General features: G+C 41.6%; 1 protein-coding gene across 1 annotated transcript in view; it reads left to right on the top strand.

Moving 5' to 3' along the window:
* Positions 1 to 2,319: 2,319 nt before the first annotated feature.
* Positions 2,320 to 25,646, top strand: part of C9H1orf87 (chromosome 9 C1orf87 homolog) — a 52,709-nt gene continuing 29,382 nt past the window's right edge. Inside the window, exons 1-5 of the mRNA XM_016205896.2 lie at positions 2,320 to 2,426; positions 13,438 to 13,672; positions 19,742 to 19,870; positions 20,455 to 20,718; positions 22,477 to 22,598. Coding sequence (XP_016061382.2) covers positions 2,320 to 2,426; positions 13,438 to 13,672; positions 19,742 to 19,870; positions 20,455 to 20,718; positions 22,477 to 22,598 — 857 coding nt within the window. The remainder of the gene's footprint in view (positions 2,427 to 13,437; positions 13,673 to 19,741; positions 19,871 to 20,454; positions 20,719 to 22,476; positions 22,599 to 25,646) is intronic.

The raw sequence follows: 25,646 nt of genomic DNA, 5'->3' as shown, positions 1-25,646 counted from the left end.
GTGGGAGATAAAGCTAGAGATCAAGGTCAGGCATAGAAGACTTGGAAACCATGGACAATCCCCATGGCTGAGGGGAACCTTTTGAGACACTGAACTAAAGGGAGAGGTTATCAGAGTTGAGCCTTGTGAGGGATGAGCTGGAGACAATGTGAAGGCTGGGCTGGGGAGTGGGAAGGGAGCTCCTCTCCCCTACTGCCATGGGATTTTGTAAATCATAGAATGTCCTTATGTGTCTTGCCCAGTAGGAGAGAGGGCCCTAGAGGGGAGCTGACTGTGTCATGCATCTCTGGATGCATGTACCAGTAGATAAAACAGTAAACCACAGGACACAGTACAGCTAGAGGGCAGGAGGCAGCTGGTATGGATGCTGGGGCTGCTGCTGCCAATGGAAAAAATAACATCATTTTGGAGTCAATTTAGAGTGCTTTTACCCACATTGCTGAAGTCTTGAGCATAGTAAAAAGTACCTGGATATTTGTAACGTGGGTCTATACTCAAAATCTTGGCTCTGTCAATTGCCTCTGTAGGGGCTCTGTGGGATCTTAAGAAATTTCTCAACACCCGAAGACTTGTATTCTTAATCTTTAAAAAAGAAACAAAATTATATTTTTTGGAAATTGGTAACTTATAAGATAATAGCTATCTGGTTCAAATGCGGGATGTGACATATCCAACCACTCAAAATTATTTTTTGCATTCTTCCTTAATTTCATCATCAACTTAACTCTAGGTCCAGGTTTACGCAAAGCCATACAATGGAGTAGCCTGGATTGAATCTACGAATGTAAGATTTCCAACTACGTGCAAATCTCATAAAGGGAAATGAAGCTTAAGGGAAAGAGAGGGACAAACGTGACGACAAGTGAGCTACCTGGGCTTCAAGGACGGCGCTCACAGATTGTTGAAGAAGCCCCAGGACGCAGATTTGGAAACACCTCAACCCGCCACAGCCACACGCCCTGGGCTCCTGTGGGGGCGGGCTCCCTCCCGCCTCCCGCCTCCGGCCTCCGGCCTCCCGCCTCCCGCAGGCGGCTGGAAACTTGGTCCCCGCCCAGCAACAGCCGCCAGCGTCCTTAGCGACCTGGGCAGGAGCCGCCTCCGCCCCTGAGCCAGGCCCCGTGATTGGCCAGACTCCCGGGCTCCAAGCCCCGCCCCGCCCCGCCCCGCCTCCGTGCGGGGTTCCCGGGGAGACAGCCTGTGGCTCGCACCGAGCTGCCCCGCTGGGGAAACGCAGCCTCGGCGGTAAGGATGCTCCGTCCGTTCTCTCCTGGGAAAGGGCTCAGGTCTGACCGGCAGGTTCTGGGAAGAGAGGGCACCGACAATCCTAAGTTCTGGTCTTTAAAGTTTCCAGACAGCTTCAGAGGTTGCAGGTCCCGCGGAATTGGCTGTCCCTAGAGAGCCATCCTAGGTCTGACCCCACACCAAGTGAAGCTGGGGTCCTGGGAAGCACGCTGGTCTAGCTATCAGACCCCAGCCCTGGGAACAGACATGCTCTCACTGTCTGTGACCTTGGTCAAATAACACACCCTCTCCGGCCTCGCTTTTCTAGTCTGTAATGTAAGCATTTGGATTAGAATGATTTCTAAAGGCCTTGCCCTGTCTGAGAGGCTCTGAAAGGGACTAGTCAGCCTGGGGCCGGGTTTACAGAACTAAGTTCCCCCTTGCATCAGACCTGTTTAAACACCCAGTGCCTATCTAGTGTAGGATCTCAATTTCAGATTCATTGGCTTGTTGCAAAACCAGATCAGCCATGACAAAAAATTAAATAATAAAATAATAGACTAAATCCCCTCTTTCCTATGTATGGTGCTTCTTCAGCTGCATTATCTCATTGGGTTCACCTTGAGTCCCTAGAGTAGAACTGGAATTAGCCAGGTTTTATAAAGGGGGTAGCAGAGCCAAATATAAGATCTTCATAGGTCCCACTAAAGTCCAGGTTACCACTCTGACCTCACAAGAATGCCACCTGATGATATCAGGAAAGTAGAGTCACCAAATGGCTCAGTAGACCAATTGTGCGGACCTCTTAGGAGGGAGTCCCAACTTTGCTAGTTACTGGTTGTGTGATATTGAGTTAGTTATATGCCTGGATTATGCCTGTTCCCTCAACTGTAAAACCAGAATGATAAAAGTAATTAAGAGTGTTTTACTCACATCTTTATGGGGGTTTTAGGTGAGATAATACAATTAAAGCACTTGACCCACTATTCTAATTATTGTTGTTATTGGAAAGGGTGCTATAATTTCCTACTGGAAAGTCAAGAGGAGAGATTTACTTATTTCCCACCCCCAGGAATTTAAGGGCTTTTGAGAAGAATCATGTCTTCAGTGTGGAAGACTCCCCGTGGATCAGATGCAATGCCTGAAATGGTGGTGAAAATCATCGGAAGTAAACACTTTCGGTACCTCCTGGAGAAGCCCAAGATGTAAGTTTACTGTTTGAAAAATATCTGTTTTGCCTGGATGATAATTAAATTCTGTTTTTTTTAATCTAGAAATTTACATTTTAACAATGCCGTTCATGGAAAATTAAGTCATTAAGAAGTAACAGTAAAAGTAAAATCGTGTTGATAACTTCTATGCACACTGTTTTCCTAATATTTTTCATCTTTATAATTCCCCATATTCCTTAATTACTTGGGCTGATTTTCCAAATAGATGGGAAATATAAGCATTTAGACATTTATAAATATTAATGGAGTACTGCTGCTTCTCTTCATCAGGTTTGTAATCTACCACATATAGTAATTGGGGGGAGGTCGTTAGTCAATTTGCTATGAATTAAAGGAGTGTGGTTAATAATAAATTATAAATTGTAAGATTTCACTTCTTCTTATTCTATACTCCTCCAAGCAGGGACTTCTCAGAGCATAACTAAGGTCTTTCTTCCCTTCCAAGGTCATCACAGTCACAGTTAAGGGAGTATACTCATATATTTCTAAAATTAACTAGACGTTTGGCACAGAACAGTATGACTAGCTCTTCCTTCTGGAGCTGTGGTGGTTCACCAGAGAAAAAGAAGGTACTAGACCCACCTTTTATCTTGTAGTCACTCCATAAACAGTAGCTAGTCAATAATTGCCTTTCCCTACTAAGATGATTTCTAGTCCTTTCCTCTATTTCAGAAACCCATAGACCAAACAAGTAGACAAACAGAAAAAAGATCCGTCCTCGCTCAACATAGGTGCAGAAAGCAGTGGACACAAAATCTGGCTATCATCAGAATCACCTGGAGAAGCCTTTAAAGTAAAGATTTGGGGTCCAACCCAAGATCTAATGAATCAGAATCTCTAAAGATAGAACCCTCTGATGGAGCATAGGCTTTAGAAAGGGCCATCGGGTCCACTGTTGTGGAGTATAGGCTTTAGAAGGGCAAATTGGTTTTACCTCCCCACCATCAGTATTGTCAGCCCCAAGAGATTCCAAAGTGAGTGCTATAATCAGTTACTAATGTCTACCCTAGCACAAGAAGTGAGCTTTGCAGAACTTCAGTTGGGATCCCTACAGAGCTGAGAGATGAGACTGAATCTTGGCTCTGTTCCTTGCTGGCCTTTTGACATTGAGAAAGTTAAATAGCTCTGGCCTCAGATTCTACATCTATCAAGTGGAGGGAAAAACACATCTATCTAGTAGGGTTGTTGTGAGGAGCCAATGAGAAAAATATGCAAAACACCATTTCAGCTCCTAATAGTATATTCAACATACTTAATAAATGGTTCTGCTATTATCATTGAAGCAAACCTTTCCATGGATACAAGACATTTAATGAAAAAATCAAATCTTTTTCTCTGAAATGTTTCCATTCCTTTTATACTCTATGCCTAGGAGGCACATTACCTTTGTTTTGTAGGTGAGGAAACTGAGACACTGGAATTATTGTAAGATCTCCTGTCAAATGCCAGTTATTGTCAAGAAAAGTAAATAAGATCAGTGTGTACTCCCTATTGAGTTCTCCTATCCAGAAAGTAATATTACTTACTCTGTTAATTCCATTCCTGAGGTTATTTGTTTGGCTTCTTTTATCCCAAACTCCTTCTTTTTTCCAGGAGTCTAATATGTTCCTAAACAGGTGCGTAGGGGAAAGATACTTGTCCTTTTAAATAGGGAAAAATTCCCTTTGTCTTAGAAGAAGGTGTCTTTTACTTTTCCTGTTTATTCTTTAAACTCAGAATCTCTGTCTCCAAATTTCATCTTTTTATAAAGACACTAGTCAATTGGATTAGAGATCCATTCTACTCCAGCATGACATCATCTTAACTAATTACATCTGCCATTGCCCTATTTCCAAATAAAGTCACACACATTCTAAAGATGCTGAGAGTTAAGACTTCAACATATAAATTCTGGGAAGTATACAACTCAACCCTTAACAACCCAGTCTTCAATTTTACAGGTGAGATGAGACAACTAAGGCCTTGATGGGCTTAAAGTGAGGTCAGTTATTAAGAACTTAGATGGCAATTGAGTTCCCTCCCTCTTTCTGTAATTTAGCCAGTAAAATTATTGACAGGTGAAAGTAAAATAATACCTACTTACCTATTTTTTACAAAGGAGACCAATTTATAGGCTTCAAAGAGTGAAACAGTGTCCCCTCATTGGTGTCATCATCACTTTCCTCCTAGATCACTACACCAGCATTTCAGTGCAGCTCCTTCCCTCTACACTTCGCATTCTCTAATCCAGTCTCTAAAGCCTTGCTCCTCAAAGTGTAGTCCATGAGCCACCTCCATCGACCTCACCTGGGACCTTCTTAGAAACGAAGACTCTCAGGCCCCTCTTCAGACATACTAAGGCAGGTGACTCCTACACAACATTACAGTGAAGCCCAGTTCTTAAGTACTGCCAGTATCATCTTTCTTAAATATAAGTCTAACCAGGTGTTATCACATCAGCCCCAGATTTGCCTGCCCCCTCCCCCTATAGACTCCCATAACCCCCTTAGGGATTTGTGACACTCTATGGCAATTTCCTATGCATTTCTATCTCCCCCATTTAACTGTAACTTCTATGTGCACAACTGTACCCTTAGTACTGAGTACAAAGTCTTGTACATATTGAAAGCCTGATAAACAAATTAGAGCACAATAAACACCAAGAAAAGTAAATATCTAGAAAGGCAATACTTAGTTGCTTTAAATCCAAGTCTAAAGACCCATGTTGCTAAAATAGCATACAGATGTTACTATGGATCCCTGATGCATAATCTTTGATAACTCATCAAGAAGATATGCCAGGTAACAGGAGGACAATATTCTCCTTTTCTAGGAGGAGAAAAAAGTAGGGAATAGAACCACAGAGCTTAAGACTGTAAACAGTCCCTAGCAAATTGCAGGTCAAAGAATTAAATATATTAGTTGTGAAAACAAAACACAAAAGTTGTGGTTACTAAGGGTTGGTACATGTTGACTAAAAACAGATTATGTCAAACTGGTCTCATTCTCTTTATTGCAGCCCAAATGAAAGGAATGATGAATACATAGTGTTTGTTAATTTCAGTGAGTCATTAAGCATACCTCTATCACAAAGACTTGAAATAAGGCAGATAATTCTGGATGGATAGTATTAAGATAGGTGACGTACCAACATGGTGATTGAACAATTGATGTAAACACTACTCGTTGGAGTTAAGGAGGTGGAGAGGATTTCTGTGTGACCCTGTTCTTAGTCAACATTCTTTAATCCACTATTGAAGGGAGACTGACAAATCACTTCAGTAAACATGTAGGTAGTAGAATGCTGGGAAGCCTTGGCAGGAACATGAGCTGAAACAAGATGAAATAAACAGAGATATATGCAAAGTCTGTCTTTTGTTAAGAGTACATGTAAATGATTATATGGAATAAATATTTGGATTTTTCTTGATGTGAAATATTAGAAAATATATATATTGATCTCTGCTCCCAGTTGTTGGCATGAAGCTTTTGCAATTTTCTAAGAGATAAGAGTACTAGGAGCATTTTTTCGTTCTAATGTTTGGTCTTTGACCCTGGTTCCTGATACAGAGCTCCTAAGTCCCCTGAAATTTCCTGGGTGATGGGATGTCTTTTGCTTTAATGAGGACACTCTCAGTGCATTCCTAGATAGTTTCTGGCTTGTCACCAGAAAGACCAGGCCATGATTAAAAGCTTGGAACTTTTAGCCCCACCCCATTCCCATTCTCCCAGAAGGGGAGAGGGGCTGGAGACTGAGTTAACGATTGATCATAATTATGAGATAAAGCCTCCATAAAAAATCCTGAAAGAATAGGAGGTTTAGAGAACTTCCAGATTGCTGAACCTTCTCTGTGCTGGGAGGACAGTGTTCTTGGAGAGGTCATGGAAGTTCCATGACTCTTCCCACACACCTTGCCCTATGCATCTCTTCCATCTGACTGCGGCTGAGTTATATCGGTCTAAAATAAACCAGTGATCTAGTAAGTAAATGGTTTCCCCGAGTTCTATGAGCCACTCTAGCAAATTAATCAAACTGGAGGAGGGACTTAGGGGAACGGTGAGCTATTGCCCATCTGCCAGAGACACAGGTAATAACCTGGGCTTGGGATCGACATCAGGAGGAGGCGGGCAGGCTTGCAGGACCAAGCCCCTAACCTGTGGGGTCTGCAGTAACTCCATGTGGGTGCTGTCAGAATTGAATTGAATTGCTAGGACACAGAGCTGGGGTGGGAGAATTGCTTGGCGTGGGGAAAACCCCACACGTTTCATGACCAAAAGCACGCAGTAGTAAGAGAGAGGACAGGATAAAACGGGCTATTTCCCCTTTACACTTGTGTCAGGGCTCGTCACTGGCAGAACGGGTCCAGACAGAGGAGTGCGGGAGGCCCACTGTACTCAGACCTGGACATGTCAGCTGTGGGGTAGCATGCTTAGTTCTGGATGTCACATTTTAGGAGGAACCTTGGCACCCTAAAGGTGTGGACATTGAAGGTTTGGCATTATAGATGATCCAGGGTGTGAAATGTGGCCTAAGGGAACATTTATTGAATCTGGGGATTGAGTTGTTAACTAAAAGAGGAATTGGGTTTATTTCAAGAAAGCCCTGCCCAGCCAGGCGTGGCTCAGCGGTTGAGCATCGACCTAGGCTCCAGGTGATCAGGGTTCGATTCCTGGTCAGGGCACATGCCCGGGTTGCGGGCTCGATCCCCAGTCGGGGTCATGCAGGAGGCAGCCGATCAATGACTCTCTCATCATTGATGTTTCTATCCCTCTCTCCCTCTCCCTTCCTCTCTCTAAAATCAACAAAGATATATTTTTTAAAAAAGAAAGTCCTGTGAGTATGATACTTCCAGTGACTAAAATTGGCCTCTATAGTCCTTTCCAGTGCCAAGAATCAGTGACCCAAAGCACTTCATTCCATAGTTACATTGCTGTTGGTACAGCATTGTTAAGTACAGGGGAAGCTGACCACGAGATTTTATGGGGAAAGGTAGCAAATATTTTCAATAGGTACATTACTATTTATAGCCAAGAAATATAAAATTCTTACATTTTCCCATGTGACTCTCCTACAGCCCATATCTTATCATTTTTTAATCCCTCAGAGCCCTTCATATTAATACATTATTTTTACTTTCTTGAACTTTTTGAAAGTGTTAACATTAACACATGTAGAAATTAATGCATATATGGAATTCCATCAACGTTCGTTCCACAGATGTTAATTGAGCACTAACTGAGTGCCAAGACTTGCGGATACAGCAGTGTATCCAGAGTTCTAGTGATAAGAAACGTAACGAACCTAAACAATGACCGTTCCAGTGGGGACAGTGCAATGAGCAAAAATAAAGGAGCATCATCGAGGTTTATCAAATCTCAAAAGGTGCTCCTAGAAGGCCTCTGTGCAGAAGTGACATTGGAACTGAGACTGTGGAGGTAAGAGCCAGAGTTATCCAACGAGAATTATCCATGGTTAGCTAGCAGTGAGCTGGCTAAGACTGGCCCAACATCATCCCAGTGGGCATGCTCACTAGATTCCAGCTTTCCATAAAACAAGCAGTTTCTTCCCTCTCCTGCCTCAGAAGAGACTGCAACTTTCTATAGGCCCTGGGTTCTCCAATTAGTAGGCATCTGACTTTCCTGGCAACTGCTACAAACAGCACCTAAGTCAACCACCTGGAACCCAAGCGGATCTTTTTGCACAAGGCTGCCTTATGCTTGCTTTATAAAAAGTGGGACAACATCTCTTTCTGGGAGCACAGTGGCCAGAGATCAGGGCACCCATGTAGCTGCTGCTTTCCTGCCCGGGAGGTCCAGCCTGTACCAAATGACCCCACAGGTGTTCACCACCATCCTCATGCCCCTTGGCTCTACACAGAGGGTAAACCATGCAGACATCTGAAAAAGAGCATTGCGGGCTGAGGGAACAGACAAAAGGAAGCCTCTTTTGTGTTTAAAAAGTCGCAAGGAAGCCAGTGTTGGTGAAGCAAATCCAGCAGGGCAGCAATGTGTACATAGGTAAAAGTTGGGGAGAAATAAAGATTCAACATTATAGGACTAGTTAAATAAGCCCTTGCATATGCATACAATGAAATACCACTTAGACATTTAAAATGTTCTTGTAGAGATATAAGTATTAATGTGTAAAACTATCTCATTATATTATTGACTGGAGTTTTTTTTAAAAAAAATGATTACAAAACTGTATAATTCTGGTTTGGTTTAAAAGCAAAGCAAAACAAAAGTTCCTGTGTCCATATGTGGAAAATTTCTCTAAGGCTAACACACCTTGCCACATTTAGTTTAACAACTGATCATTTTGAGGAAGAACAGATTTATATTTGTATAGTATGCTTTTTTAGGACTTGATCTTTCAGAGCGGTTTTACACTTACAACAAACTTAAGGGTCAGGTACAGAGATACCACGTGTACTACTCTCCCTACACATGCCCGTAACCAACCTCCCCACCACAATGGTACATTTGTTCAAATTGATGAACCTAGATGGACACAACGTAATCACTCAAAGTCTATAACTGACCTTCAGCCTGACCCTCGGTCTGGTACATTCTGTGGGTTTGGACGAATGTATCAGGACCTGTGCCCATCATTACGGTGTCATACAGAGCAGTTTCGCTGCCCTAAAAATCCAGTGCTCTCTCTATTCAGCCCTCTTCCCCTTCACTATAGTACATTTTTTAAACCCATGATTTCTTTACATACCCTTGATTTAGTTCAACCTAATTAAAGAAAATAACATAGCAAAAATGATTGCTCCCGTTCCCTTAGACCATATGTATGTATCTAGGGGGTGGCTCGGAGAGAGGAGAACCGCTTGTGCCGCATCCTCTCACAGTGTGGACAGAAGACCCGGCTCAGAAACTGTGCCTTAAAGCACTGAGATAATTGGTGAAGAGGCCAGGCATTTGCACGATCATTTTGCTTAGGCTTGCAAAAGCAAAACAGGGGACAATGCAAGTGCAAAAGATGTTAAATTTCAAGCTGATGAAGGTTGGCTCAGAGATTTAAAAGCAGCACAGTCTGCAAAGCTCCTGGGTATAATCCACCTGAGGATATTGTGATGATGCCTTGTTGTTGGGGGTTTTTTTCTGTAAAATTAAAGATTCTGAAGAATTGTGCTTTATCACATCAGATTTTTAATCTTAACTACTCTGGTTTGTTTTTTAAAGTGGGTGATTTCTAGAACTAGTGTTTACTGTTCTTAGTCAGATAGATTATATTAAATATTCTCTTTTTATCTACTTAAATAGATTTTCCTCAGTTCCTATGTACTATAAAACTTTGATCTTTTGCACGTTAGTTTTGTCTATCAATAAAGTTTTGGGCATCCAAGGGAAAGAGCATCCTTTCTGTACCTGGGTGATAGGGAGGTTTTGATAAAGGAGACAGCACTTTAACTTATGACTAATGTAAAATTACTACTTGTCAAGGGCTGACTGAGCACAACACTCAGTGCTAAATATTTTATACATGTTGTCTTGATGAGTATTATTTTTCTAATCTTACAGATAAGAGACTGAAAATCAGAGATGAGAAGTAATTTGCCAAAAGTCACACAAGTTATATTTAGGGCTAGGATTCAAAATCAGTGCTATATTGCCTGAAATTATGGGTAAATTTTGCACAATTACAGACTAAAACCTTCCTTTTTTGATTCTCTATGCTGTTACTTCTCAAACTTTAGTGTACATAGGAATCATCTGAGATGTTTGCCAGGAATACAGATTTTCTTGTCCTATTTGATTCCAATTTAATAATTTCAGAGTCATCAAAGTATCTGTTTTGTCATCCAGTGCCCTGCATGAATGTGACCCACCTCAGGTGGTCTGAGATTCAATGGTTGGGAATTAATATCATTTCCTACAAGAGTAAGCCCTTTACCCCATCTGTAATGTTTTTCCACCTCTTATTTTCTCCCTCACCTGCTATTTTAGACTTAATTACTTCATGGAGTCATTTTCCTCCCCTTTAAGAAGAGTTGATTTGAAACTCCTTTAGGGTCCCATATCTCTTTTAATATACTTTATTTTTTCGGTTATCACCTATTTTTATAAAGTTTAAGACAACACAGCCTGAAGACAATAAGTGGATTGGATGCCACTACAACCTCGACTAAGAAGGCAGCAATGTGTAACTCAAAGACAAGTCAGAGAGAAGACACCCATGGTGTGAACAGAACTAATGGTGTCAAACTGCATAGAAGGGAAGCAAGAAGTTCGCACGAGAGTAGGGTTGTTGGGATATCACTTTCTATAAGTTAAAAGTACATTATACCAAAGAACAACTGTTGATCGAATTGGTTGCTAATTTTGCGGCCAAAATGCACTTAATTTGAGAAATCGTTTTTAGTCTGTGAAATAGTGTAGTGCAAATGCCATTTAAAGTAAATTTGGTTATTTTCATTGATGTCAGAGTTTGACTCAATGTTATAAAGAAAGAAATGGGTTATTTTGGGAGTAACTTTGAAAATGCATTGAATTACTTGTCCCTGGGAAGGTTACAAATCAAAGCTGAACAACAGCCACTTAGGGGTCCTGTAGAGGGACTTTAGGTCTAGGTGGAAAGGTGAACTAGATGCCTTTATATATGGTATTTTTTATTAACATTTTAAAAGAAAAGCACAGTCCTGTTGTTTAAAACAGACAGTCTATAAATGATGAGCGTAGAATTGAGAAGTAATGTAGGGGAAGAAGGAGCATATGCTCTGGAGCCTGGGCATGAGTCCTAGATCTGTACTGACTAGCAAGGTGATGTTGGGCAGTTAATCTCTCTGATCATCTGTTTCTTCATCTGTACAATGGTAATAATAATACCTATTTTTCAAGATTATTAGTATAGCGTGAGAGAATGTATGTAAATTTATATGTGACAGCTGACACAAAAATAAGCATTTAGAAATGTTAACTTGTATAGTTACAATGACAAAGAAAAAACTGATTCAGGCATAGGCTTGGGTGTTAAAGTATTTTAAAATTCTTTCTGCAGAATAAATTTCTATGATAATAATACACAATATGGCTTCATGGAATTTAAAAAAAGAAGAAGAAAACCCCTCATGCTTCATCACAATAACATTTGCTACATTAGCACAGGCTTCACATTACAGCTTCCCCGTGGAGTTTGGTGAGATTCTCAGTTGCACTCCTTCCCAAGTCCCACTTTATTTTTTATTTTGTTGTTGTTTTTTTAAAAAAAAAATTCTGGTTGCATTGATTATCTGTTATTACTTCCAAATAAGAACTTGCTTTCATTTACTGGGAATTAGATCCCCATTCACTGCCTTGGCACACTCTGGGCCGTCTTCTCTGGAGGGCTTGGGGCCTGTTAGATAGCGCACAGTTGGAAAATTGGTGGTGCTGAGTGGCTGCCAAGGCTGGCAGACCTTTAAGATGGCATCTGGTGACCTTTTCGCTGAGCCCCTTGGGTCCTCCATTTGAGATGCGATGTTCTCGGCGGGATGTGATCCAAATCAAATGTGAGAGCTGGTGAGTTGGAGTTACATGGGAGGTGGGGCCGATGGGGGAATCTCCGCATTGCTTTGGGCAGGCGATGCTTCTAGCCGCCTTTGCAATGTTCCTTTCTAACCCTGAGTCTCTGAGCTGGAGCAGAAAGTAGCACTAAAGAGCTGGTTTGCAGGAAGAGCCCAGTGTGAGAGAGGGAACAACTGGGTAGTTTTCTCCACATTTACTTATCAGTCAGCAATACAATGATCCTCCTTAATCGCTGTAGCTCCCAGATGACCCGAAACTCTCCACTGTGTCCCTGAGAGCAGCAGCTGAGGTCAGAAGTACCTATGAGGAAGCTAGCTGTGTCTTGATAGTATTGATGGCCTTTTTTTATTCTACTGAAATGGCAGATTTCTATTTTCAGTACTGCAGGTAGATAGCACACAGGCACAGAAGAAAGAACTGTGAGTTTGTAAGCAGCGTAATAACCAACGTATGTTGACGAAATGTTTGTGCTAACAACAGACACATCACGTTTCTCAGCTGGGGAGTCATTTTCATGATAATTTTAAACTGCTATGTATGTTCTTTTTTAAAAAAACAGCTTTTACTTTGAACAGATTTAACAGATTATTTTTGGCTTTACATCTACTGTGGCTGTTTTGACAGACAGGCAGATACATGTCACATTTCTCAGGCAATTCTGTCCTGATACTGCCCACAAAAATATTTTGAAGGAGATTAGAGCAAAGATGATTTATCCCTTGACTTGATCTGGACGCGCTCGCTCTGCCCCGCGCCCAGTTCTGTGTCTGAACCCTGCACTACCCGCTTGGCTGCCCCTCCTCCCCTTCCTGCCCCTCGGGTACTCCCAAACTTCCACGGACCCTCTCCTGACCCTTCTGCAGGCAGGAGGAACTTAGGTGCAATCAGATAAACTTAGGCTTAAATTCTGGTAATTTTTTTGACTTGTAAGTCTTTAGTAATGAGACAACGTTGAATAATTTTTTAAGTTTATTATTTGCATTTCTTTGAATCATTCCTACAGGGTCTTGAGGTTCCTTTCCTTTTCCCTATGTAATATTAAGCTTCGATGGGGGACTAACGAGGGAAAAAGAAGCCCCAGGGGAGGCGCTGAGGACGGACATGGAGCAGAGCTGGGCTGGCGAGCTGCCCTGACCCCCTCCTTTCCTGGTCACAAACACCCAGCGCGCCTCTGAGACTTGTAAGCAAGATACGTGATCACCTATAGGGTCGCTCTCGACACTGCCAGCACGAACAGTAAGAGTTTTGGAGCAGATGGACAGGTGATCTTGATGAGTATGAGGAAGAGGGCAGGGGAAAATAAAGCCTAAGAAATAACGACATGGCCCGTCTATGGTAAATGACCAGCAGACAAGTAACCAACATTGACTTCTTTGTTCCCTCACGCCGGGCTACCACCACTCGCAGCACCAAGCATCTTCCTTTTCTCATGCCAGCCTGGCGCACGCGAATCTGCCCCGTGAGTGACAAAGTGCCAAACCTTTCTTCACAGCAACGAGAATGAGAACCCGAAGGCAGAAGCTCAAAGAGTATTCCAGAAATCTGTGCCTGGTAATGCAAGGCAGGTGAGCAGAGACCGCCCAGCGCCTAGCAATGCCACTGATCATCAAATCGATCACGGCCCAGATGATGTGGCAGAGAGCAAGCACCCGGAGAACAAGCAGGAGCCAGAGAACAACCACAAGCTCCCAACAGGAGCGCTCGGAAGCAGATTTCTGGATGACAACGTGAGTGACAAAAACCTGAATTCTTCTTGGTAATTGACTAGTCAGGAAAATTCAGAGTTACGATAGAAACATAGATTCATACTAACACACACGTGTACTAATGGTAATTAATATATTTTGCGTTAGATAGAATTAAAACAAATTTTTTCATTCTCAAAGTGAATTTTGAGGTTATTGTGTATATTGCATATTTGTTGACCACCGATTGAGTTGGTCAACCTACTCTGTCTGTGGCTCACTCACTGAGGGACACATAGTGATCATTATCACTGTCCATGCAAATTTGGGGTAGGTTGGAAGGTGGGGGCTGTCTGTCTTCTTTAACATTACAGGGAGAGATCATTTTCTTTCAAAAATCCAGTGCAACCATATCTAGATATCAAAAAATTATGAGCCCAAAACTATCTGGATAGAAAGCTATATCACTGCACTCTGTTAAGAATCAGCCAAACAATCCACAACAGACTAACTTGATAATGATGAATCTAAGTGATTAGTAATTTGTAATTAAAAAACAAGAATAGCAGCAATTGAAAATTGGATCCAAATCAAGACAAAACTAGCAATTCATTGATAACAAAGTACCATTTCCAAAAATTGCTGAAATGGCAATTAAATGGATACATAGAGTAGGAGTTTTGCAGAGCTGCCAAGCATTGACAGGCAGATATTTTAGTAAAATACTGAGAATCTGCAGTACACGATAACATAACTATTTTTAGTTTATAATTTTAATAGCCCCTGCTAAATCATCCAGATACAAGCTAGTTTTTAGTTATATAAAATAAAAGCCTATGGATTTGTGACTTTTGTTGATAAGAACTCGGAAAGAAATTGTAATTTGGAGTAGTTAACTGCCCACTAGTGGGCCTCAGGCCATACTCTACAATGTCTACTTGAACAGTGGGGTCCAGAAATAAAAGTGACTTGCCCAAAATGTCAGTGGCACAGCCTATGTCAGAACTCTGGCTTCTGAATCCCCAGTTAATGTGTTTGGCTTTCTCATCATGAGTCCTTGAATTTAGGACTTGGCAGGAGCAGACCCTGCAGAGGTGAAATAATCCATTGTGAACTTCTAAAGACTTCTGAGTTTTTACCTAATTTTGACTCTGGCATTAATATATTTGCTGTTGTTGCTTCCCAAGGATGACCTTGGTAAGGCTATTATAGTTATAAAACACTTTATTATTGCCTGATCACTTTCAGGTAAATTTTATTATTTGCTCCTTGGAATTAACCTGTGAGGTCGTGTCTATCACTATGGTATTGATGATAAAACTGAGACTCCTAAGTGTGCAGACAAGATGTTTACCAAGGTTTTCTTCTCTTCTTTTCACTTCTTAATATTGATCTTTCTTATTATAAAATATTACATGCCCATGTAGAAATTTTAGAAAGTGCAAGGAAAATATAATTAAGAAGAAAATAAAATACAACTGAAAACAAAACAAACAGTAGTGTAGTTCTTCCTCTCTTTCCTCCATGCATAGATAGAGTGAGAATCATGATGTATATTCTCTCTGTTATCCTGTTTGTTTCACTTCATAGCAAGAATTCTGCCCCAGCTTCAAAAAATTCATCCTAAGCATCCTCTTTAATGGCTCTGTGAGTCATACTCGGAATGAACACTTAAATAGCATTTACTCTGTGCCAGGAGCTATTCTAAGCTCTTTACATACATTAACTAACTCTCTACTCTCAAGCACCCAATGAGGTAGGAACACTTATTATCTTCAGTTCGTAGGTGAAGGAACTGAGAAACAAAGTTCAAGTGCTTTGTCCAGGTCATAAGACTGACAAGTGGCAGAGCCACCGTTGAAGCCCAGGTTCTAGGTCCTTAATCACCAGACTGCATTCATTCCTTTATAGGGATATACCATGGCTCATTTAACTAATTCCTTATCATTGGAATCGAAGTTATTTCTAGTTTTCTCTTCTAAATGGAAAGTTGCTTCTTGACACTCCCTCTATCACAGTGAGCTGCCCATTGCTGGAACAGACCCTGCATTAGCCATTCTGATGGGCAGCATGTTCATTGGGTGAGCCGTTCAGGGACCTCCATAATCTGGACTCTTTGCTAGCTCCGTAGCGCCAGAGGGAGAGGAGGTGCCCCTCCCCCCCACAAAACATCAACGAGGTTACTTGTGGGAGGCTCAGTAGGAGTAACGCTCAACCATCAAAAGCAGGAAGGCCCCGTGGGAGGTGTGGGCCTAATTGGTTCTGTCTCCGAGTGTGTGGCGCTGGCCTGCCAGATGGCAGCCACAGTTGCCTGGTGCAGAGACCCTCATTACCACCTTGACAAGTGGTAAGTGGAATCATGCCTCAGTGAAAAAAACAAACCGATCAGAACTCCTTCTAGATCCTCATGCCTCGCACACAGATGAAAATAACCCTTCCTGCCTGATATGTAACAGACGACCTGGACTGGCTGAATGTGCTCCAAAGGAGGGGTTGCTGATAAAGATGGAGCTAAGGTGGGTGAGGATGGGCATGTGTGAAGCTCATTTCTAAATTACAGATCCAGTTTGAAGAGTATGATTACTAGGAGATAAAGCAAGCAGAAAATGTTAAGTGAATCCATCAGTCCATGTGTGTGAGAACAGTAAGATACCTTAGAAATCAACAAGGACAAACCTTCATTTCGCAAATGAAGAATGAAAGGCCCAGGGAGCTTCATGATTAGTTCAAGGTCTCACAAGTGGCGCCTGGCTCTTCTCATCACCAACCCGTAGGATCTTTTTTGTCTCCAAATTCTGCTCCTATGTGGCTTTGAAAATATATATGTTGTTTACATTATTTCTCAGAATCATCAGCTCTGCCTTCTCAGAAAATAAGAATATGTGACTAACAACAAACTCAGTAGCATGGTTTCAAGAATAAAATTGGAGTGTGCTTTTTGTATCTGGCAGCAAGAAAATGAAAGCATTAGTACTTTCATTTTAATAATTATCCCAGTTGATTGGTGGTATTTTTTTCCCCAAACCCCTTTGCTTGTTTTATCATGCTTTTCCTGCACAATCGCCCTGTGGGGTAGGTAGCAGCAAGGGATGTTATTCTCGTTTAATAGATGAACAGACAAATGTCAAGGACACTTCCACTTGACTGTGCACTGGTGGCTCAGATTCAACATTTTCCAAGCAGAACCTTCAGTCTTGCTCTTCTTCTTATGGTTTGTCTCACAGAACGGCTTCACAGTTTTCCCAGTTGCACCAGCAAGAAACCTGTGCCTGCTTTCTTCCTCTCTCTCCCTAACTCTGATATCCAGCTAATCACTGAGCCCTTTAAATTCTGCTTCCTTTTTGCCCCTCAAAACTACCCTCTTACTTGTGTTTTCTCTGCCATCATTCTAGTCAGACCACCATTCTACCTCAGCAGGGAGATTTTAATTATCTTCAAACTGGCTTTCCTTTTCTATGCTTCCCTCTCTGTATTAGTCAGCTATTATAATACTTCTGTGTAACAAATTACCCCAACACTCAGTGGTTTGTAATTATAATAATTTATGCTCACATCTGCAGATGTGAGCTAACACAGCATTTTCTTATTTCACTTAGACTTTCCTAGGCTTGGCTCCAGACTGCAAATTTGGTTCAGGTCTGCTCTGTATTTTCCTTATTGGTCTGAATCAGTGGGCTCTTCAAGGCAAGTTCTTCTCCTGGTAATGGAAACATTTCAAGGGGACAGACTCAACCATAAGTGCATTTTAAGTCTTTGCTTGTGTCATATACACTAATCTCCCATTGGCCAAAGCAAGCCACATGGCAAAGCATAATACTAATGGGGCAGGGATATATATGCTACCTCTTTTAGGAGGAACTTCAAAACCACAGATCAAGTGTAACCCCTACTTAAAACATTTAAAACAACAGTTTAATTCTCATTGTCCTAGTATAAAATTCAAACTCCTTGACTTACCATTTTTACTCAACTTTCTCTATTCTCTACCTCCCTCCCACCCCCACCTTGCACCAAACTGAACTTCAGTTTCCCCAATATTTTGTGTGTGTGAAATTCTCTTCTCTTCATTTTATTTAATCCTAATTACTCAACTTAAATCTCAACTTAAATATCAGCTCTGTCAAGAAGCATCATTGTCTGGTCACCAAGACTGAGGTACATGCCTTTCCTAATGTACTTCTAAATCAATCTTTGCACAACCCTATAGCAATGACATACTATTAAAATAGGTTGTTTCCTTGTCTATCTCCTTCAATAAGCCTTTAAGTCTTCTAAGAATAAGATTTTATCTTATTCATTGTTGTTTCCAAAATTCTCTCTATATATAATAACCCAAAGCCAACACCTTATTTATGGAGAAATGCTAGAGGCTTTCACATTTGAATCTGGAAGAAGTCAATGTATGCATTATTTCCACTGGTTCTTAATACTACGTTGGAGGTATTAGCCAATGTAATTAAATAAGAGAAAACAATTACAAGCATAATTAGAAAAAAAGAGAAAAGCACTTTTTAAAAAAAATTTTTAATATATCTTTTAATTTCAGAGAGAGGAAGGAAGAGGGAGAGAGAGATAGAAACATCAATGATGAGAGAGTTGTCATTGATCAGCTGCCCCCTGCATGCCCCCTATTGAGGATCAAGCCTACAAACAGGGCATGTGCCTTGACCAGGAATCAAACTGCGATCTCCTGGATCATAGGTCGATGCTCAACTGCAGAACCACGTCAGCCAGGCCAGAAAAACTCTTTTTAGATGTTAAGATCAAACACATAAAATCTCAAAACAGCTAATGAAAAAACGACTAAATAAGATAATTTGATAAAATAGTTATAACATCAATATACACATATCAACAAACTTTATATGTATCTATATATAATCAAAAACTAGTTAGAAGATAAAATGCAAGACACAGTTTACAATAGCAAATAAATAACTAAATAAATAAATCGAATGCCTAGACATAAATTTAACAAGAAATGCCCAAACCTTTATGAGAAAAATATATAAAACACAAGAGTAGATTTGAAAAATAGATAAGAGTGTTATATTCTTGTGCAGAAAAAGTTAACATTGTCAGCCACTTTTAAAATCCCAATAACTTTTTTGCAGAAATATAAAAACCCATCCTAAAATTCATATGGAAACTTAAGGGTTGCTAAAGATCTTAAACATTCCTGAAAAAGAACAAAGCTGGAGAACTTATGCTTTCTGGGGTTTCCACGAGAAAGGCAAGACAGGGTTAACAGATTAGAACTGGCTAATTTAAATAACCCAGGGGGCTTTGGGCATAGACCTCTAGCTGTCTGGTATCTGGATCTGGGTTGATTTCAGGGGGGGCGAGGGGGATATTGGCTTTGTGTGTGAGGGTTAGATGAAGGAGGTGGTAGGGGATATGAACTCAGGCCTGCTTGGTTTGCATATGAACAGTGTGTTAGCAGGCAGCTCTTTACTATCTCTAGGAATTAGTCCTGGGAGGGACAATCTCCTTCAGCCAGCCAGGCCTTCCAAGATGTCAAACCATCATAAAATACAGAAAATAAAAAACATGATTAATACACCCTACTCCACAGCAAGAGGGAATGGGATTTTTATCACTGACCCTTATTCCATCATTTATTCTATTGTAACCTTTAATAACATTGCTCTTGGGATGTAATAGTTCTGGGCTTTTAATCTCTTCTAGTCCATTCTTGACAAAGCTCTCAATTACCTTTGCTGCCCTCCCTGAATCTGCTAATTAAAAGAGCCCAAGGATACCCTTATCTCTAATAAGAACCCTAATTTGCCTATAAATGCCTTATGTTCTACCTAATTTTTCTTTGTCCAGGCACCTTCTTTCTGACACAAATGAAACGGTATCTAATTGTTGATATATTTGTCAAACACTTGTTAATTCCATAATGCTGAAGTTGACGTTGAGGCAAACTTTCTTCTCTGAGGACTCAATGACCCAATGACTACATGGGCTAAGGTCATTTGGAACTGGGACTATGTTTTAAGGCACTGGTTGGCTCACTCATATTCTCTCTTCCTTCCTCTTTGTCCTCCCCTGTCCCCTTCTGAACTTACTACCATTTGTCTTTGTTTCTTCAAAACTCCCAACCAGGCAACTGTCCACTGCAGCTCTGTACCAACTGGAGACCAGTCCTTGTCCTATATCCATGGCCTCCCCAGGAGAAAACTTAAAGACTGGTCCTTGGATCGGATGGCAAGGGGAGCTTCTGAGCAGCCTGAGGTGTGTGTATACTGAGAGCTGGTGAGCTATTTTCTATTGTGGATGAAGGGGTATATTTGTTGGCTGTATATTTTGATGTGGAGTAGATAATATGACAATCTGAGGATGGACTGGTGGATACCGGACTCCACATGTCTAACTGGCTTTTCAGGGAGGTTTCCTGGGGAGTTCACAGAAGACCTCAAATGTCTCAACTGAACTTCTCACATTCTTCCCACCTTCTTCCTCCCAAATCCTGTGGGTCTCTAAGATATGTTGTTCTAAATCCTCATATAATCACAGAAGTTATTTTGTAGAAGACAGATGATACACCTTAAGGAGCCTTCTAACAGGGCATGTACTCTGAAGCGACCTTCCTCTTCTCTTCTGAAGGAGAAGGTCCTGAGGCACTGTAAACTAACAAACACACCCAGGTTGAACACTTCCTTCAGGGATTACTAACACCCTATTCTAGGCTGGGCCTGGAAGTGGGTGCTCTGATACCAGCCTACTAGGCTTCCCCTTCCTTGCAGGGCCTTCAGCATCTTACCTCAGAGCACTGTTAATTTTTGTTTTGTTTGTTTTTGTTGTTGTTGTTGTGTCAGGATATTGGCCAGAGGCCAAGTGGAACAGCAAAAGAAGACACTTTTCTTCTCGCCCTGGTCAGAAGAGAACTTGAGTTATATCCTTTGAAATCTGGCTTATTAGATAAGCTTCGAAAAGAGCTGAAAGTTCTGGATCCCATCTCTTCAGGATTTCTTCTTCAATCTCAGCTGAGCCACCTCTTCTTGAAGCATGAAGTCCCTCTGCAGTTACCAACAGTCAAGATCCTCTGCCAGAGGTTTTCCAAGAGCGGCTCTCCTGAAATGGTATGGCCACCTGGCAATTTCAAATGTGTATTCCTTTCATTTATTTTACTTGAACCCACCAGAGTAATAGAAGACTAGTTTCTTTCTTGAAAAATAACTTTACCATTGACCCCTAAAATACAAAGCTTATTTGTATTCATATGTGGAAATCTCTAGTCAAAATAGACCAGAATAGAAAAGAGATTCCGGTCTTTTAGCCCTGTTTAATTTCTCTTTAAAGGACTTTCCTTCCCCAACTTTCATTGTCTGCTCCTAACACTAATGGGATAGTTACAGATTCAAGATAATGGGTGCACTAAAGTCCGTTTACAAGCTGAGCAGTCTATAAACTCCAAGGTAAGAACAGAGAACTTGACTAAGATGTGTGGCAGTTCTAGAGAGTTAGAGAGTGGGAGGTATCTTTGAAATATAACTCACCACCATTGATTTACTGGTTAGGAAACTGAGACCCAGAGGGGTCAAGGAATTTGCTTAGGACACCCAGAGAATTAATGACAGACCCAGGGCTGAGGTCAAGATTCCCCTGTACAAGGACAGGGCTTTTTCTCTGCTTGCCCTTCCCAAGTTCACACCTGAGAGTGAATATGAAGCATGGTCCAAGTGTAACCAAAGTCAGGGAGCTAGAGGAAAATGCCCTAAAACAGGAAGAAGTAACAGTGATGAGAAAATCATTAGTGAGCATGTGTTGATAGAAAACCAGGCCCAAGCCAACCTCATAGGGATAGTCTGAGGATTTAGTAATATAAGAAATGCCAATTACCTGGTTTCATGCTTAGCAGCTAGTAGGTACACAAATAAATGTAAGTTCTCTCTCCTGCCCATCTTTAACCTGCAAAAATAAAATAAGTTGCATATTTATGAGAAGTATTTAGCAACACAATGTCAACTTATTAGTACAACCTCCATGAATCTTTAGTTCAGTCAAATTTGCTGGTCTGAAACCTGGTTTATATCAGGGGCCCTATCCAGCTTCCTTTCCCCACTGCTCCCCACTCACTGCCCTGGGGTTGTCTGCCCACCACAGTCCCTAGGATGTCATCCAGCCCAGCAATGGAAGTGGACAACATTCCTTTCCTATGTAATAATAATAATACAAAAGCTTTTACATTTTTTCACTTAGCTTAGTAAGTAGGGCCATATCCCCAAATAATCTGTATGTATCTGCAGAATATATCTAAATAGAAGCATATATTATATATAATAAGTATATAAAGAGATGTGAGAGAGTGTGGGGCGAGAGGCTAGATTATGGTGTAGTAACAAATAGGCCCAACATCTCAGTTGCTTAAAACAACAAAAGTTTATTTTTCATTTACGTTACTCTTCTATAATGAGTTAGCCACAGGCTCTTCTCAGTGTTGTCATTACCTTAGCTCCAAAACCCAGGCTGATGAAGCAGACACTCTGGAATATTTGGGGACATACAGCAGAGGGGGAAAAAGAGAGCTCTGGAGGGTCTCACGTCACCAGTTTAACCCTCAGCCCAGAAGTAACACATGTCCCTGCTGCTTATAACTCATTGGCCAGAACTGGTCACAGGGCCCAACCCAACCACAAGGCAACCAAGAAGTACAATTTTACCATTTGTCCAGAAGGGAAAATAATAGGAATATTTGGTACAAAGCACTAATACTTATATTTTCAAAGCTGCTTTAAAAACTTCGTGGTAAAAGATTCCAAACACGTTTCATTTCGGCAGGCCCCTTTTCCTTACATGTAATTTAAATGAGGATGTTCTGTCTTATATTTAATTTTCAGGTGAACTATGAGAAGCTACTGTGTTTTGTGGAAGTGGCCGCTTCAGATGAGCCACGGCGAAGCAGAAGCATGGTGGGCAGCCGCCCGAGGGAAGCCCAGGGTGGTGACCGTCGCAGCGCCAGGTGCGTTCGCCCTGCCTGGGAGCACGTTGTCCCTAGGCTCCTGAGCCGGCAGGGCTCCCAGGGACCGCTCCTTCCGCAGGCTCGCCCCGTGCAGGGCGCTGCTCGCCAACTCTTGGCTTATGCTGACAGTTTTCCCTCTGTGCTGTACACGGGTTGGCACAGGAAATTATTTGCAACGATTGCAAATGTTTCTTAACATTAAGTATGTGTCTTTTTTATGAGGTCGCCATGTAAAAGTGAAAAAATCCATTATGAAATAGGAAATGGTTATGGCTCTGGCTGGCTGGCTCAGTTGGTTGGAGCATGGTCCCGTACACCAAAGGTTATGGGTTCGATCTCCACTCAGGGCACGTACCTAGGTTGCGGGTTTGATTTCCCGGTCTGGGCCCCTATGGGAGGCTACCAATCGATGTTTCTCACATCGATGTCTCTCTCTCTCCACCTCCTGCTCTCTCTCCCTTCCTCTCTCTCTAAAAATCAATAAAAACTTATCCTTGAGTGAGGATTTAAATTAATAAATAAAATGAAAGAAAGAAATCATTGTATCCTGGTGTGGAATTCATTCTGGAGAATGATTCCAGAAATATGTTCAGTCAGTGAACTCCTGGGCTACAGGTACTAGCACAGGAAAGTTTGAGGTATAGGAATCAATAATCCCTTCACATAATCTCTAAGGAAAGAAGTGATTAAAAGTAAAAATTAGGATGTAAAGAATGTATTAGAGATGAGACACAGTAAAGCATGATAGTCCCTATGTTCTCTGAGAAAAGTGACAAAGGGCAGTGGTTAGGAGCATAACCCCATTGCCAGAAGCCTGGGCTCAATCCCTCTCTCTGCCATTAAGTGGCTCTGGAAACTTGGGCTAGTCACTTACCTTCTCTATGCTTTTAATCTCCAACTGTAAAATGGGAATAATAATAGACTTCACTTACCCCCAAAGATGTGTAACAGTGACTGACTTAATTAATGCGAAGTTCTTAAAGACAGTCCCTGGTACACAGTAAGTGCTATATAAGTGTTTGTTACTATTTTTATTTTATTTCATTTATTTTTTTATATATCTTTATTGATTTCAGAGAGAAGAAGGGAGAGGGAGAGAGAGAGAGAGAAACATCAGTGATGAGAGAGAATCATTGATCAGCTGCCTCCTGCATGCCCCGCACCGGGGATCGAGCCTGCAACTCAGGCATGTGCCCTGACTGGGAATCGAACCGAACCTTGATCTCCTAGATCATAGGTCAATGCTCAACCACTGAGCCACATCAGCCAGGCTGTTTGTTACTATTTTTAAACTATCCTTCCAGAAAATACTCTTTTCAGTTATAAATAATGTGACATAGTGTCTAAGAGCCACAGGATAGGAACCTACCTCTTCAAGAAAAAGGTAGAGTTTTCTGTACAAATGTTCCTGGGCCAAGTGTTAGACTTAATTCCCTTCTACACAGTGCCCTTTGGACTCTGATACTTCATTCAGCAAACATTCATTGAATACCAGTTGCGCGCCAGGCACACTTTGCTGGACACAATGAATTCAGAGTTTGGCAAGGCCCAGTCACTTCTTCAAGGATTCACAGTCCAAACAAATATCACTCTCCGAGCAACGATCCTACTGAGAGCCATGGAGCCCTATACATTTTTAACAATCAGCAACTATACTTCATATCTTACAGATTGTAAGATTTGGGCCCTGAGAGGTAATAGACTATGCACCAGAAAACGTGGCCACTTGTTGGCAGAAATGGGTCATATGAGTCCTAGACAGGAAGCCTCTCCTGAGCCCTAGACTAGGTTATGTCTCTTTGGTGCATGGTCCCATAGATGTTTCCCTTCATCACAGACATTGCACTTGTAATTATTTGACATTTGAGGTTCGGAATAGTGTCTATCCTGGCCAACTCAGTATCTAGCACAGTTCTAGCAAAGTTCCTGGCACATGGGAGATGCCCAATAAATACTTGTTGAATGTAATTGGCAGCTCTCATTATCCAAAGAGCTTGCATCACTTCATGTGCAGGGACATCTGGATATCTACCCTGTAAAAAAGGTGCCTAAAGAGATCACCATGAACTCATCACAGAAAGTGCTGCTTTACATGAACCAGATAGTGTATGTGTGGAAGCGCAGGACTAGCAGCCATAATGAATCCAGGCACTTTGTTAATTAATGTGCTGCTCAGGAAAATGCCCTCTCATGTTCTGTCAGGTAGAGCCTTTAATGAGGCAGCTCTGTGATTTTTAAAAGCCTCCAGCATCACTAGTGAGAGCAGGAGTGGCAACAACTCTCATCACCTAAGTTGGACCAGATGAAATCCACTCCTGCAGCAGGTTTCCTAAGAGACCCCACCAGCTGCAGTAATGGGTTCCATACAGTACTTGTCTGTTCAGTGCCCAGTATATGGAGATGGAGGCCAGAGCCTCATGAACTCCTACTGCTAGACACTGGCCTTGCAAGAAAAGAGGAAGAAAAACTTCTGATTCAAATCTGGGGCAGATACATTGATTGGCAAGGCCCAAGTCATGTGACCTAAGCAGCAAAGAGAGGCTGGGAAAGCAAATAGCTGGCATTTTCCTCTGCTAGAGTGAGAGGCAGACTCTTGAGCTGGGAACTCCCTGAGTGAGGGAAAGGAGGTGCAGAGCTAGGTGGCCAAGACAAAGACGAATAGCCCCTCCTCCTTTCCTGTACCAAACTTTTGGAAAATATTGGCTATTATTAAGTAATTCATAATGGCATAGTTTGGTGTCAAAGCTCAAGTAAGAGTTACAGAGCAAAAAGAAGATACAACATGACCTTTAGGAAAATAAATACATCTAAAAATAATCACTGGCCATTATTGTTCAGCATCTCCCAGAAATAATAAAGAACAAAACATACCTGACCCACATCTTGCAGAGCAAGAAGACTTCTCTATAGATCGCTTCAGTAAGATGCGGGTCTAGTCTATTAACCAATACCATCCCAATAAATTTAATTTTTTAAAAAGTTGATCAAGTGGAGGAGGGGCTGGAGCATCCTGAGGGCCTGCTCTGTGCATCAGTTTCCAACTCCTCA

Source organism: Miniopterus natalensis, chromosome 9 (assembly GCF_054644295.1).
Source record: "Miniopterus natalensis isolate mMinNat1 chromosome 9, mMinNat1.hap1, whole genome shotgun sequence".
Classification (NCBI taxonomy): Eukaryota; Metazoa; Chordata; class Mammalia; order Chiroptera; family Miniopteridae; genus Miniopterus; species Miniopterus natalensis.
The sequence above is the reverse complement of the archived record's forward strand: the minus strand, read 5'-3'. Positions and strand labels throughout refer to the sequence as shown.